Genomic DNA, 15022 nt, shown 5'->3' with positions numbered 1-15022 from the left:
GGCACATTACAGCCTTCAGGAGTCAACACCATGTTTAATAATTTTTTCAGAACGTGATCACCCTCCTCTATGTCACTTACCCTCCCCATTAGCAGCCGACTGAGTACTTACCTCTCTCAGCTTATCATCAAGACCATCTCTCTCGGCTGATTTTTAATCAGTCAGGGTTTTAGGGGGAAAAGGGCAGGAAAATGGAGTTGAGGATTATCAGATCAGTCATGATCTCACTGAATGACAGAGTGGACTCAATGGCCTACTAAAGCTCTTCCACCTTTAAGGGAATATTTCCCAGTTATGATCACACACAAACATTAATTCTGTTTCCCTTTATAAAGATAATACCTGCTAAGTATTATCAACATATTTAGTCTTAATTTCATCCTTCCAGAATTTGGAATATTTAGGTGTCATTTTGTCTGAGAGTTTTTTGGATTTCCTGTTCCCTTGCTGCCTGCTTCCCAGGTAGAGTGGCTGTGTGTTTTAGTGAGGGTTGGAATCTGGGGCTGGGGTGTTGATAATGGAATGGTGAGGGTGCTCTGGATTGGACCTGTTGCCTTTACCTGGGTTCAGGTGCTGAACTTCATTGTCACCTGGTTTCCGATTCCTCCTCCGAACCTGCTCCCATTTCTGGGTTCTGGCCTGATTCGGTTCCGCAGCTGCAGAAACTGCTGCTAGAAATAGAGAATTTCAGAAAGCGTTGATTAAGATACAAGACCCACGACAGAATAGGATCACCCACACAGCTGTAAAGTGACCAGGAGCTGGGGGTCACAACCTCTGCACATGTTGCAGGTGGAAGCTTTAAAACATCCTCCAAAGACTCGACTAAACTACAGTGTCTTTTAAATTCTTGTGTATGGATCTACATATATCCCCACGTACAAACAGTTTTACTCTGTATCTAACCCCATGCTGTCCCTATCCTGGGAGTGCTTGATGGTGGAGGGCAGTGTAGAGGAAGCGTTACCCTGTATCTAACCCTGTGCCATACCTGAACTGCTCATTCAGAAAACTGGTGTAAACAATGAGCCAAATGGGTGAAAGTGAGGACTGCAGATGCTGGAGATCAGAGTCAAGATTAGAGTGGTGCTGGAAAAGCACAGCAGGTCAGGCAGCATCCAAGGGGCAGGAAAATAGCCCTTCATCAGTCAAATGGCCTTTGTCAGCATTGTAATCATTCCGTTTGAACCCAGTGAGTTTCTACCAGCTCAGAAATAGGACCAAGTGAGTAAATTAACATCTTCCCAGATTCTTTCATGAGGAGACCATTCGGCCTATCATACCTGTGCTGGTTCTTTGAAAGAGATTCCAATTGGTTCTCCTCTTCCCTGTTCTTTTTCTCATAGCTGTGCAAAATTTGAACTTCAAGTATTTATTCGGTTCAGTTGTGAAATTTTCTCTTGAATTGCTTCCATCCCTGATTCAGGCAGTACATTCCAGATCACAACAACTCCCTCTGTTAAAAATAAAATTCTATCTCCTCTCTGGTTCTTTTGCCAAGCACCTAAAACTGATTGCACATCTGGTAACTGACCTTCCTTCTAGCCAAAGTAATTTCTGGCTAGACCCTTTCAAACTCTATCCTGATTTCAATCTGCTCAGCAGTCCCTACTGTAAGGAAAACAGTCCTATCTCCTCGCAGTCTCTCTGCTGCTTATTGAGCAGTGCATTTTGTAAATGGTACACACTGCTGTTACTGGGTGTCAGTGGGTGGGGGTGGGGCAGTGGGGAGCTGGAGTGGATGTGGTAGTCTTGGGGGGGGGGGGGGTGTGGCTGGAGTGGATGTGGTAGTCTGCTTTGCTTTGGATGGTGTCAAGCTCCTTGAGTGTTGTTGGAGCTGCCCCCATCCAGGCAAGTGGGGAGTATTCACCACACTCCTGACTTGTGCCTGTAGGTGGTGATGATGTGGAGGTGCTGGTGTTGGACCGTAGAATCCCGACAGTATGGAAACAAGCCATTTGGCCCAGCAAGTGTAACCCTCCCAGACCCATTCCCCTCTGACTAATGCACCTAACCTACACATCCCTGACCACTACAGGCAATTTAGCATGGTCAATTCACCTAACCAATGCATCTTTGGACTATGGGAGGAAACCTACATAGACATAGGGAGAATGTGCAAACTCCACACAGAAAGTTCTCCATGGCTGGAATCGAACCCAGGTCCCTGGTGCTGTAAGGCAGCAGTGCTAACCACTGAGCCGCAATGACACCCTTTAACCTGGTGTTGGATGATTTTTAACTTTGTAGATAGTGGACAGACTTTAGGGAGTCAGGAGGTGAGTTACTCACCAGAGAATCCCTAGCCTCTGATGTAATTTTGTAGCTCAAAGTTTGAGAGAAGATTTGTAGCTCGGGTGCTCATTGTTGTGGTTCTGTACGCCGAGCTGGGAATTTGTGTTGCAGATGTTTCGTCCCCTGTCTAGGTGACATCCTCAGTGCTTGGGAGCCTCCTGTGAAGCACTTCACAGGAGGGTCCCACGTAATTTTGTAGCTGCAGTATTTTATGGTTGGTCTAGTTCAGTTCTGGTCATTGGTGAACCCCAGAATGTTGTTAGGTTCTGATTGGACAAAAGCAGCCTTCTCTAACAAAGGGGCATTACTGAAGAATTTGAATGTGAATAGGACGATTGCTTTACGGTCACCCTCACCCAACTTCTTATTTCTCAATCTCCTGACCCAGCATTTATTGCCCATCCCTAATTGCCCTCAAATGAGTTGTGGGGATGATTTGCCTCATTTCAGAGATTTGTCACCTTTTGATCTGGCTGAAGGGTCACTGTAGGCAGACAAAGGCAAAAAGATTCCAATTCCTCCTCTAACTGAAGATTTCCTGCTATTGGAAGGATGTTGAAACTTGAAAGGGTTCAGAAGAGATTTACAAGGATGTTGCCAGGGTTGGAGGGTTTGAGCTAGAGGGAGAAGCTGAATAGCATGGAACTGTTTTCCCCGGAGTGTCAGAGGCTGAGGGGTGACATTATAGAGGTTTATAGAATCTTGAGGGGTATGGATAGGACTCTTCCCTGGGTTGGGGGGGGGGGGGGGGTCCAAACTAAATGCATAGGATTAGAGTGAGAGAGGAAAGATTTAAAAAGGACTTCAGGGGCAACTTTTTCACACAGAGGGTGGTGTGTATATGGAATGAACTGCCAGAGGAAGTGGTGGAACCTGGTACAATTGCAACATTTAAAAGGCATGTGGATGGGTGTATGAATAGGAAGAGTTGAGAGAGTTATGGGCCAAATGGGACTAAATTAATTTAGGATATCTGGTCGGCATGGATGAGGTGGACTGAATGGTCTGTTTCTGTGCTGTATAGCTCTATGACGATTTCGGATCCATCCTGATGGTGGAGCTAATCCTGGAATTCCCACCATTGCAACTGCCACTTCCTCAGCCACCATCCCACCCCATTGTGGCTTCTCCCATCCGCTCAGTCTCTGGGAGGAATCTTCTTACTCTCCTAGTGAGGGACAATCTTCGGCAGAACTCAAAACGAAGCGAAAACACTCTAGCCACCATCTCCATGTGAACTGAGCTTGTGTGAGTGTGACTAACCTGTACCCACTGGTAATACATGGTTGCACTGCCAAAGTGCTCCACTATACAACAAGTATGAGCGTTCTGTCTGGTGACCTTTCTGCCCGATTGTTTTCAGCTTCCTTCTGACCTGCAGCTATATTTATATAGCACCCTGTGTGCAGCGCAAACTGTAACCTCTGCACTACTCCAAGCAGATCCAAAAAGGGTATAAATACATAAACCAAGTAAAAGAGAAAGAGTTGCATTAATATAGCACCTTTCATGAACCTAGGAAGCCCCAAAGTGATTCCCATCCAGTTAAGGAGTTTTAAAAGTGCAGGATTCTAAATTGATTATTCAACTTTGTCTTCACATTAGGCTTTATTTCATTCAGCAAACACAGCTCTTTCTGCCAGAATAAACTCAAGTTGAGAGTTCAAGCTCATTTTAGAAATGGGCTTCAATTCAAATTTCTAGCAAAAATAGAAGTTTCTGGAAAAACTCAGCAGACCTGGCAGTATCTGTGAAGAGAAAGCAGAATTAACATTTCAGGTCCTGCGACCCTGCTTCAGAACTAGATCCTGAAAACGATAATTCTGCTTTCTCTCCACATTTGCTGCCAGACCTGCTGCATTTTTCCAGCAATTTCTGTTTTCGTTTCTGATTTCCAGCATCTGCAGTTATGTGTCTTTTTTTGTTTAAAATTCAAATTTCTAATTGGTTATTGCTTTTTGCTCAACATGACCAACTGCCCACTTTAAACACAGTTTAAGACTGCAGTTACCTCACAAGGAATGGAACCCAAGAGCTTCTCTATAAAGAGATTGTTCCTACATATCAATCCTTTGAGTAATCTGGGCCCCATTAAAACAGTAGCTAATCAATGCGTTTAATGGTTATTAATCTGTCTGGTCGTAATTTAATTGCTACTTGTGGGATCTTACTGTTTGCAAATTGTTTCCTGCATTTTTCTACAGTTTTCACAGTAAATGTGCTTCGTAAAAATGACAGCAGTATCTTTGAAAGGTTTTGGGACCTCCTCAAGGCACTGTGGGAACCCAAATTCCTCATCTTCTTAGAAAACTAGAAACAGAGGGCTGAGAGACAGCACAAGTTGAACTGTAACATTAATTCCTCCTGTTTCCCTTGTAAGAAATTTGAACCAATGACTTGCAGGTTACCAAAATATTGAGAGACTGACACTGCAATGTGAAAAAGAGAACCTCAAAGATTTGCATTTTGGTTGATTGTGGCTAATTTTGACTTGAAATTCTGAAGGTTGAAGGTTCAAATTCCACTGGAGACTTTGAGCCAGTAATCCCAGAGCTGCACTGTGGGAGGCGCTGTCTTTCAGATGAGACATTAAACCCAAGGCTTTATCTGCCCTCACACTATTTGATCAGGTACACCGGAGTTTCTCTGCTGGGCTGACTAATACCTATATTTTAATGGTGTTGGTTTAAGGGTATGAGCTCGTCATGGTGTGCACAGAATGGTTGCTATTTCCTTGTATTGCAACTGGGACTGCTCATCAAAAAGTATCTGTTACATTTAAAATCCATTCTAATTTTGACCAAGTCAAATTATTACCCTTGCGACTTCCTCAAACCAATCAAATCTAATTTATGGTAAGTCAGTGTTCCGTGTAAGCCCTTTTGTTTTTACAGAAAACGCTGGAGAAACTCAACAGGTTTGACAGTGTCTGTGGAGACTGACATCTGTTAGTTAGCCCCACTTTTTCAAAAACTAACCTACCTGTTATTACACATAATTGGAGCAGGTGGGACTTGAATCCAGACCTCCTGGATCAGAGATAGGGACATTAATGATTTATTGCACTATACCTCAGTATACGTGACAGCAAAGTGTTGTTCTTACAGGCAGATTGTACAAGTGTATCAGGGTAACAGAACAGAGTGCAGGATACAGTGTTACAGCCTTCCAGAGAGAGAGAGAGAGAGAGAGAGATCATCATTAACATTACCATGGGCTGGTACAGTGGCACAGTGGTTAGCACTGCTGCCTCACAGCATTGGGGACCTGGGTTCAATTCCAGCCTCAGGCGACTGTGTGTATGGAGTTTGAATGTTCTCCCACAGTCACAAAGATGTGCAGGTTAGGTGGATTAGCCATGGGAAATGTAGCGTGAGAGGGCTGGGATTTGGGGGGGTGCTCTTCAGAGGGTCTACCACAACGTAGGGATTCTCCAGTTAAAGAGATCCATTCAAATGTCTGATAATACTGCCACAGGAACCCGATATCCCGGGTGTGTCATGTGCATGTTAACACTGGCTCGCTTCCATAGAAGCACCTTTCCCGAGAGCTTATTATTCACGCGCTAGTCCCAGGCGGCTATTTGACTTTGGAAGGCATCGCAGAGCAGTCAGATCCTGCCCTGAGCCGGACACATTTTCAGCCGAGACTCTCTCAGCCAGCCCGGGTTCCACGGGAAGGGAAGAAAGCTCGGTGTCTCCTGGATTGAGCTCTTCAGCATCCCGGTCCCAACGAGCAAAGGAGCCGGGGAACAGAGCTCCCAGTGAACTGTGCAGCCCCCGGGATAGGAGAGGAAGCGATTCCCATCAGGTCAGGGAGCCTGGGAAGGGAATCATTGATGAGCAATTAGCAATAAGACACCTTGAGCTGGAACCTTCCGGGCTGGCCTCAGATAAAAGTCGCTTTTATCCGAGGGATTCAGGATCCCCTTAAAGGGGTTGAATGGCTGAACGTTCAGGATTCTTAAATCACTTCAAACATTTAAAGTTTCCTTACCTTGAGCTGAAACAGATTGCTGGAAGACGAGGAGGGAAAGGAACAAGGGAACTTTTCCCAGCTGCATTCTCATCTCTCCCACTGACTCTTTATTTTAATATTCTAGATTTTTTGGGGGTTCCCCCAAACTTTAAAACAAAACTTTGTAAAAGTATTGTTGCTGTCCGGGCAGTCAGTAGATGTTGTGACTGGCCCAGGACTGGGGATGTATGAGCTCTGACTGTCTGCTCTGGCTTTATATTGCTCTCTCAGTCCGTGTGATTGGCCCAAGGTTTGGGTCCACATTCCCAGCTCTGGGAAGGCGGGGGTGGGAAGTGGAAATTAAAACCCAGCATCCACCACCATCCCCCCACCCCTACCTCCCCCGCCCAAATGTTTTGAAGAAAAAACATAGACAGTGTTTTTCTTTGCCACCTGGCTGGAGTGAGCCAACTCTTTTAGTATAAACTCCAGGAGTTTGGCACAGTTTGGTTTTTTTTCTTGTTACAGTTGGCTGTGCCTCAGTGGTGCCTATTTGCATGAACTATTGGGATGGAGTTGATTTATAATGGCCTGCATTTATGTGAGTGGAAAACAAGACTAAATTCCAAAGGGGTACTGGAGTGTCGGGTGAATTTCTGACCCCCACTTCTCCCTCAGAAGATTGCTAGTGGATCCAGATGTCAAGCTGCTGTGACTATTGGCATGCTGTTCAACTGTGAAGGTGTAAGCTTTGGCCCTAAGCTCGATGCTATTGTAGGTTCAAGCCCCACTGCAGGTACATATGGATGCTCCAGGGTCAGTGATCAGGAGGAGCTACACTGTCAGAGCTGGGGTCTTGTCTTGAGGGCGATGTATTAAACTAAGATGTACTGTGCTCTCTCGAGTAGACATGAAAGAACACATATTGCAGATGTGTAGAGGCACCCTAGTGTCCAGGGACTAATATTCATCCCTCAACCAATATCACTGAAAACAGCTGACCTGGTGATAAATCGCATTGCTGCTTGTGGGATCTTGCTGTGTGCAAGTTGGCTGCCACATTTCTTACCCAAAACAATGACTACACTTTGAAAAAATGCTTCATTGGCTGCACATCGCAAAAATGTTTGTGCCCCCCCCAACCCGGTGTTCCTTTTTCACTTCACCTTTCACTTCATTTATCATTGTAATGTCAGTGAGTTTGTAATTGTGATGAGCTCACTGTAATCGCCTTGCTAACCTCCTGAAAACTGCACAGGGGTTTATATAAATACAGGCATTTCTTTCATGACCAGGTTCTTCCAAAGACTGCTCAATTTGTTCGTGATGCCTTGTGATGTAAAGTTCCAAAAAAAGAACCAAACCTCTATATTTACTTGAGAAGATTTCCATTTTTGAATGATTTTCGCGTTTAGAGTCCGTGGTTGTTCCCATGGAACAGGAGACTGTCAGAATGTGCCAATACTGGCCCACGAGCCTGTGACCATCCTTCAAAGAACATCACCCCCTTCCGGCCCATCCTGACCTCACCAGTTCTCCGATGGGTCTGAGGGTTTGGCCATTTGGGCCTTGCCCAGGGGTGGAGAAGATTAGGTCTGAGATTTGGTTGGGGCCCTGGACTAGCTGTTCCATTCTCTCCAGAGCCCAGTGACTGGGGCCTCAGCTGGAAGCTCCAATCCAGCTGATTCTGATTGGTTGAGCTGTCATGAAGATCCTGCTCGTTGGATGCTGCCTGAACTGCTGTGCTCTTCCAGCACCACTAATCCAGTATTTGGTTTTCAGCATCTGCAGTCATTGTTTTTACCATGAAGATCCTGTGTGTTTAGCTCTCAGGTAGGACTCTCCAGCAGTTTGAAGTTGCCTGGACCTCACTTAGCTGATTAAGTTCAACCTTTTCCCCTCCCCTTATTCAGCCAGATGGAGCATCTATCCTTCCCATACATTAGGAAAATGGCACTGCAGCAGATGACCAAGAGGCTGGTATCCTGTCACCAAGTCTCCCTTTATTTACATGGGGAAAGTCCTTGACACTGATCCAGCTCCCTCAGAGCCAGCTCTCAGAGTGAATCAAACCTCTGGCACTCCTGTTTATATCTGTCAGCCAGGGCTCCCTGATTGAATCAGATTCACAGCCCCAATCAGGGAACTCAGATTCTATGAGTTCCACCTGGCTGACTTCATTACAATCACTACATTCCTCCTCCTCTGAGTCCCGTTATTTTTCTTGTAGCTCCTCCTAGGGGTGTTTCAGCACCAGGTCAGGCTCCTCTGACTCTGCCTTGGATACGGGTGGTGTGTAGCACATAGGAGATCACCTCTTGTGTCTCAGAAGAAATTCATTCTCCTCTTCAGGCGACCAAGGCAGCGATATCCCTGTGTTCATCTCTGATTCTGAGGTACCTTCAATGCTTGATGGAGAGGGAGAGCCCACAGGTTTGGAGAACAGTTGGAAAGGCCTTTGAGGGGCCAGGGATGTTTTGTTCCCGCACCGTCTGTGAGTTTGCAGCTTTCAAATGGTCCAGGTGCTTGGTCAGGACCATCTCTCTGACTCGAACTTTATACATCACTGGACCAGGCCTCACATCGACCATGGTCCATACCCATGCAGGGCCATTCCTGTGGTTCCTACACCAAACTTTGTGCCCTGAAGTAAACTGTTTCTCTCACTTAGCAGTGTCTTGTGTCTGGTATTGGTGCTCCTGATACCATTTTACCCCCTGCCCCAGGTCTGGGAAGATCAGATTTAACCTCGTGTGGAGTCTTCAACCCCTTAGCAACTCTGCTGGAGCTATCCTTGTGTTTGCCTGAGAGTTGGTCCTACAATCAAATACAAACCGGGACAGTTTGATATCGAGTGAAGCTGTAGGCTGGTTCTTTAAGGCTGCCTCCAAAGTTTAGTCTGCTCTTCCTGCCAGACCATTGGACAATGGATGGTATAGGGCTGTCCTTGTATGGCAAATATTATTTGCCTTTAGGAAATACTCAAATTCCCACCTGGTAGATGATGGCCCGTTATCTATGACCAACACTTCCGGAGTCTGTGTATTGCAAAAAGTGTGCTCAGTTTCCCTCCCGTTGTCCCTGTGTTTGGTGAATGAACTCTCTGCACATCCAGCCACTTTGAGTGGGCATGCACAGGGACTAAGAACATTGAGCCCATGAAAGGACCTGTGCACCTGACATGGAACCGAGTCCAGGGTTTACCTGGCCATTTCTATGGATGGGGGGGAGCTGCTGGCAGTAATTTTTGTCCTTGGCGGCACTCTGGGCACTGTCCCACCAATGCAGCTATGTCTATATCCAATCCAGGCCACCAGACACAACATCTCACAAACATCTTTATTTTAGAAACCCCTGGATGACCCTGGTAGCGTTCAGCCAGTATCTGGCAGCGACCTTTGCTCAGGACAACCACTGTTGCTCCCCATAATAATGTGCCGTCCTCCACTGTGAGCTGGTCTCTCCAGGTCCAAAAAAGCCTTCAATTCTGGTTGTAACCGCCCTTTAGTTTCCTGTCATTCCCACCAGCTGTTTCTGTTTTGCCAGGACCGAATCTTGGCTTGGAGAGGGTGGACGCTAGGAAATTGTTTCCGTTAGATGAGGAGACTGGGACCCGTGGACACAGCCTTAGCATTAGAGGGGGTAAATTCAGAACAGACATTTCTTCAGGCAGAGAGTGGTGGGCCTGTGGAATTCATTGCCGCAGAGTGCAGTGGAGGCTGGGATGCTAAATATCTTCAAGGCAGAGATTGATAAATTCTTGATGTCACAAGGAATTAAGGGCTACAGGGAGAATGCGGGTAAGTGGAGTTGAAATGCCCATCAGCCATGATTGAATGGCGGAGTGGACTCGATGGGCCGAATGGCCTTACTTCCACTCCTATGTCTTATGGTCTTATGGTCTTTCTGCGTGCAAAGTCTGATATTGTCAGCTGTGACTTGCTCAGAAAATGTAAAACTATTCCAGACTCTTCCAGTGGTAGTGATATCCTTGGGATGTATCTGCCAGCAAGAGGGGGCTCAGTGCATCCGCATTTGCTACTTGGCCTTTTGAACGGTGTTCCAAGCTGTAATTACACACACTCAGAGTTAGAGCCCACCACTGGATTCAGCCTGAAGCTATGAGTGGCACTGCCTTCTCATCTTCAAGTAGACCTAGCAGAGATTTCTGGTCCATTATTATTACAAATCTATGTCCGCAAAAGTAATAGTGGAACTTCCTGACTCCAAGTATGACCACCAAAACTTCCTTCTGTATCTGGGCATATTTCTGCTCTGCATTAGCCAAAGTCTTGGACACACATGCTATTGGGTGTTCCTCTCCATTGGGCTAATCTGAGCTAATACCACCCCATGCTGTATGGAGAGGCATCACATGTCAATACCAGATCTCGCTTAGGATTATAGTTTGCCAACACCTTCGAGGATGATCGCTGTTTCTTCACTTCCCAGAAAGCTGCAGCTTGGCTACACGACCATTTTATTCAGTGTTGATGCAAAGGTGCCAGGATGGAGTCAGGTTACGTGTGAACTTCCTGTAAAAGGTCACCAGCTCAAGGAAAGCCCTCAGCTCCGGTACAGGCGTGGGATCACTTTCTCTTCCAATGGGTTTAACCTGGTCTTGTCAACTCTGTAGCCCATGTAGGTCATGTGGGGTGCCCAGAGAAAACATTTTCCCCTCTCAGGTGTACCCCTGCCTGGGAGAAATGTCTAAGGACATTGTCCAAGTTGTCTAAGTGTTCCCTATTGATCTTCCCTTTTATTAGCACATCATTCAGATTAATGGCGACCTGCAGTAGATCTTGCAAAACGTTCTCCATCACCTGCTGAAAGATTACAGAGGCTGACGACAGCCCAAATGGTAGTCACATATATTGGGACAAACCCTTATGGATTTTAATTGTCACATACTTCAGGGAGTCCTCCTCCAACCGCAAGTACACATAATGTCCAGCTTCGTGAAAGACAGCACCACCCAACTCCCCCTTACAACCTTCCCCAACACAACCACACCACCCTTCACCACCCCCTCCCCTCCCTGCCACCCTCCCCCAGCTGCCAGCTTTGTGTATGCAGTCTCTATGTGAGGGATTGGGTATTTATCCAGCCGCGAATAGCAGTTTACCATTTGTTAAAAATCCCCACAAAGGCGAACTGACCCGTCAGGCTTCACAATCAGGGTAAAAGTGAGGACTGCAGATGCTGGAGATCAGAGACAAGATTAGAGTGGTGCTGGAAAAGCACAGCAGGTCAGGCAGCATCTGAGGAGCAGGAAAATCGACGTTTCAGGCAGGAGCCCTTCATCAGGAATTCAGGCCTACTGGGTCTCTTTTGCTGTCTCGTGTCTGCATACCGGCAGCAATTACAATGGCTCACCAGCCTGGATCCTGAAGAGAATGTTAACCGTTTGGACGAGGTTTGGCTTTGTGTTGGGGTTTTGCTGTGGGCTGACCTGGAGTCCCTCTGTCCAGGGTATGTCCTGAGTGAGGCCGTGCAATTGCCTTCACTCCAGTGGTGTTCCCCAGCCCAGTCAGACTGGTAACGGTGTCCACTTCAATTGGAATACCCTGCAACTCATATGGTCCACTTTCTGCATTTTCCAATGATAAAGCCAGATGTAGTGCCTGTTTGAAATGCAGTTCAGCTTCAGCTAGTAGGCAGTTTTGTGTGGTTTCATCATTAATCCTATATGCCAAACGGTCTCTTAGCATCTCATTGAGGGTTAAATCAAAATCGCATGCCTCTGCCATCATCTTAACCTTATCAAAAATCCCAATACCAGTTCTCAAATTGCTGAGTAAAACTGATAGTGTCTCAGACTGGAGAAGGCTTGGGGTCATAATATTCTTTAACTAAATCCATCAATCCTTCAAAGGATTTGGTATCTGGTGTCTCAGAGAAATAACCAAAAAAAAGGGAGTCCACAAGCTGTCAGGAGAATTGCTTGTTGCTTTTCCTTTGGCCCAATGTTGTTTGTTTCATATACTGGGCCCAGGCTTTGATGGCAGAATTGAACCAGTCAAGTTTCCTGAACACAGGCATAATGCCAGATATGCTTACCCCGAACTCAAAGGCAACTATTGAGATCAGATTTCTTCAGGACCGTACGTTTCTCTCGTTGCCAGTGAAATAATTCCACAGAGGCCAGTATCCCATCACCAAGTCCCCCTTTATTTACACGTGGAGGGTCCTTGACACTGATCCAACTCCGTCAGAGCCAGCTCTCAATGTGAACAGAACAACTGATCCTCTTCTTTATACCTGTCAGCCAGGGCTCCCTGATTGGACCAGGCTGACAGCCAGGAGTCCCTGATTGGACCACGTTAGCAGCCCCAGTCAGGGAACTCAGATTCATTGCAATCACAATGGAATGGTGGATTTGGCTTGAGGGGCTGAAAGACCTATCCTGCTTCAATGTTCCTGGGTGGCAAGCTGATAGCTGAGGGGAGTCATCAACATGATATACAGCAGGGGATAAAGGTCACTTATACATTTAGTGCCTCATAAAATACAGGCACCATTGCAGATTAGTGGCAGCCAATTTGCACATGAGAGCCCATAATGGGGAAAGTCTCCCTGACCAGCTAAACCCATCCAAAGACGTTGTTCGAGGGTTAACTGTTGGACTGAGACAGTGTGAACTCCCGTGCCCTTCCTTTCAATGTTCACATTCAGCAATAGGATCAATGAGGCCTCCCTTTAACACCTCACCTGAAAGATGGCATCTCCGACAGTGCGACAGACTGGAGTCATTTCATTCTTGTGCTCAAGTCTTTGGAATGGAATTTGGCAAGTGTTGGCCTCTTCAACTGTGTGGGGACACAAACATTCAGAGGCAATTGGGTGATAGCATGTCCTTTTATAAGATGCAGTGCATGGCTGGTTGAACAAAAGCATTTTATGATACTGTGAATGTAAACGTTACGGACTGCATGCAACAGAAAGGAGCTGGAGTGATGATCAGATTTGACTGTAAAACCATCAATAGCACTGAGCCATGGCTGAAAGTTACTGATGGCCCTCACTGGGGGCAAGAGCAGAGGAACTCACCCCATCACTTTCACATTTACTTGTGCAAAAGCAAACCTGCAAAGGTTGGAATTTGACTCTTACAGCAAGAAAGGTAAACATTTTGTATCCTTCAACAAAAATATAGGTGTTGTTTCTGAAAGGTGCGGATGATGGCTTACACAGCTGGTATATGAATGGGAAAAGAGAAGTATTTTATTAAGAATGGCCTTTAGGTTAAAAGAGTTAAGGATGATTACAAGTGCAGACAGACTCCAGTAACCTCATTCCCAATGCACCGAGAGACTTATTTCTTGGACACAAGCATCCAGTTTACATGTTCTGTCTGGTTTAGAACTTCTGTGTAATGGGAAGTGATTTGGGAGTTTGGAATTTTAATGCTCAATTCATGAGGATTGCAATATAATGTGAAAGAATGGGAAGTGATTTGGGAGTTTGGAATTTTGTCGTGTGTGTTGGGTTGGAGGGCTTCCATTGTCTGATTCGTAAGTTTTTAGCGGATATTGTCCTGTTCAAAGTAAAGTCATCAAATCACTTCGGACAGACCATTCATCCTATTGTGCTAATGCCAGCTCCTTGAAAGAGCTATCCAGTTTGTCCCATTTCTCTGCAGTTTGCCCATAGCCTTGCAATGTTTTCGTGTACCAGTGTGATGTTAGCTGTGATGTACTGAACAGCAGTCTAGCATCTCAATCAGCCACTTGTGAGCTCAAATCCTACTTCAGAGACTTGAGAATCTATCTTCATTCAGTTCAGTGAATTTGAAGCGTTTCATGTTGAAAACCAATGGCAGAAAACAACAAAAGTTTCTTAAGATCTAGGTCACATGTTATGAAATTAATTCATGAGAACCCTGGTGCAAGATCCTCTAACGAGAGAACTATTAAATCTCAAAAAGGACTAGTTATGTTCATTTCAATGGAATGCCATTCTTCCTGGGATTGTTTAATACATCAGTTACTTGCGTGAAGATGAAACTGAGATTTTAAGCCTATACACAATTAAAAAATGTGTGGGAATTTCATCTTTAAAGCATTCTGTGTTTTTGCCAGTTTAAATGCCACCAAAATCTGATAATTTGTGTAAAAGAGCTTTGAGATGCAGATAGTCAGAGATGCATTCAGAAGGTTTCCTTTGAAGATGGGCCAAGATTGATTAGAATATTTAAAAGAGTACATTAAAAGTATCGGAAGTGGCTCAGATTTATAGATAAATAAACTCTAGGTTTGCTTTTAGGAAGAAGAGATAAAGGAGAATGCAGAGGAGTGGGGTTGGTGTTGTTAGAGAGGCATAAACAAAGGCTCTTTGTGGTGTGCACTCCATTTCATTCCTCGGGACTTTGACACCTTGTCTCTGTTACAACCTCCCAATCATTACTTATCGATAAAACAACAGTCCATTCACCGCTGAGCCTTGCACTGTTTCCCCTCCTGAGCGACAAGTACCCTAGGCCTCACACTCCACCTCAGCCCTCTGGTGAAATTTTGGCATCATCTCCAATTTTAAGTATTTTTTTCCTGTGACCTAAAAATAAAGAAATAAAAAAATCAGAGTAACCATCCTTCCATGGATATTATAATGATGGGCAGCATGGTGGCTCAGTGGTTAGCACTGTTGCCTCACAGCACCAGGGTCCCGGGTTCAATTCCTGCCTCGGGCGACTGACTGTGTTGAGTTTGCACATCCTCCCTGTGTCTGTGTGGGTTTCCTCAGGGTGCTCCAGTTTCCTCCCACAATCTAA

General features: G+C 45.6%; 1 protein-coding gene across 2 annotated transcripts in view; it reads right to left on the bottom strand.

Annotated features, from left to right (window-relative positions):
- cilp2 (cartilage intermediate layer protein 2) overlaps positions 1 to 6499 on the bottom strand; it is a 47124-nt gene extending 40625 nt beyond the window's left edge. Inside the window, exons 1-2 of one of the 2 annotated variants that reach the window (XM_072594378.1) lie at positions 6292 to 6499; positions 561 to 671 (exon numbers count right to left, since the gene is read on the bottom strand). In XM_072594378.1, coding sequence (XP_072450479.1) covers positions 561 to 671; positions 6292 to 6364 — 184 coding nt within the window. In that variant the 5' untranslated portion in view covers positions 6365 to 6499. The remainder of the gene's footprint in view (positions 1 to 560; positions 672 to 6291) is intronic. The other variant, XM_072594379.1, reaches the window with a different exon arrangement.
- Positions 6500 to 15022: the final 8523 nt, after the last annotated feature.

Source organism: Chiloscyllium punctatum, chromosome 24 (genome assembly GCF_047496795.1).
Source record: "Chiloscyllium punctatum isolate Juve2018m chromosome 24, sChiPun1.3, whole genome shotgun sequence".
Taxonomy (NCBI): domain Eukaryota; kingdom Metazoa; phylum Chordata; class Chondrichthyes; order Orectolobiformes; family Hemiscylliidae; genus Chiloscyllium; species Chiloscyllium punctatum.
The sequence above is the reverse complement of the archived record's forward strand: the minus strand, read 5'-3'. Positions and strand labels throughout refer to the sequence as shown.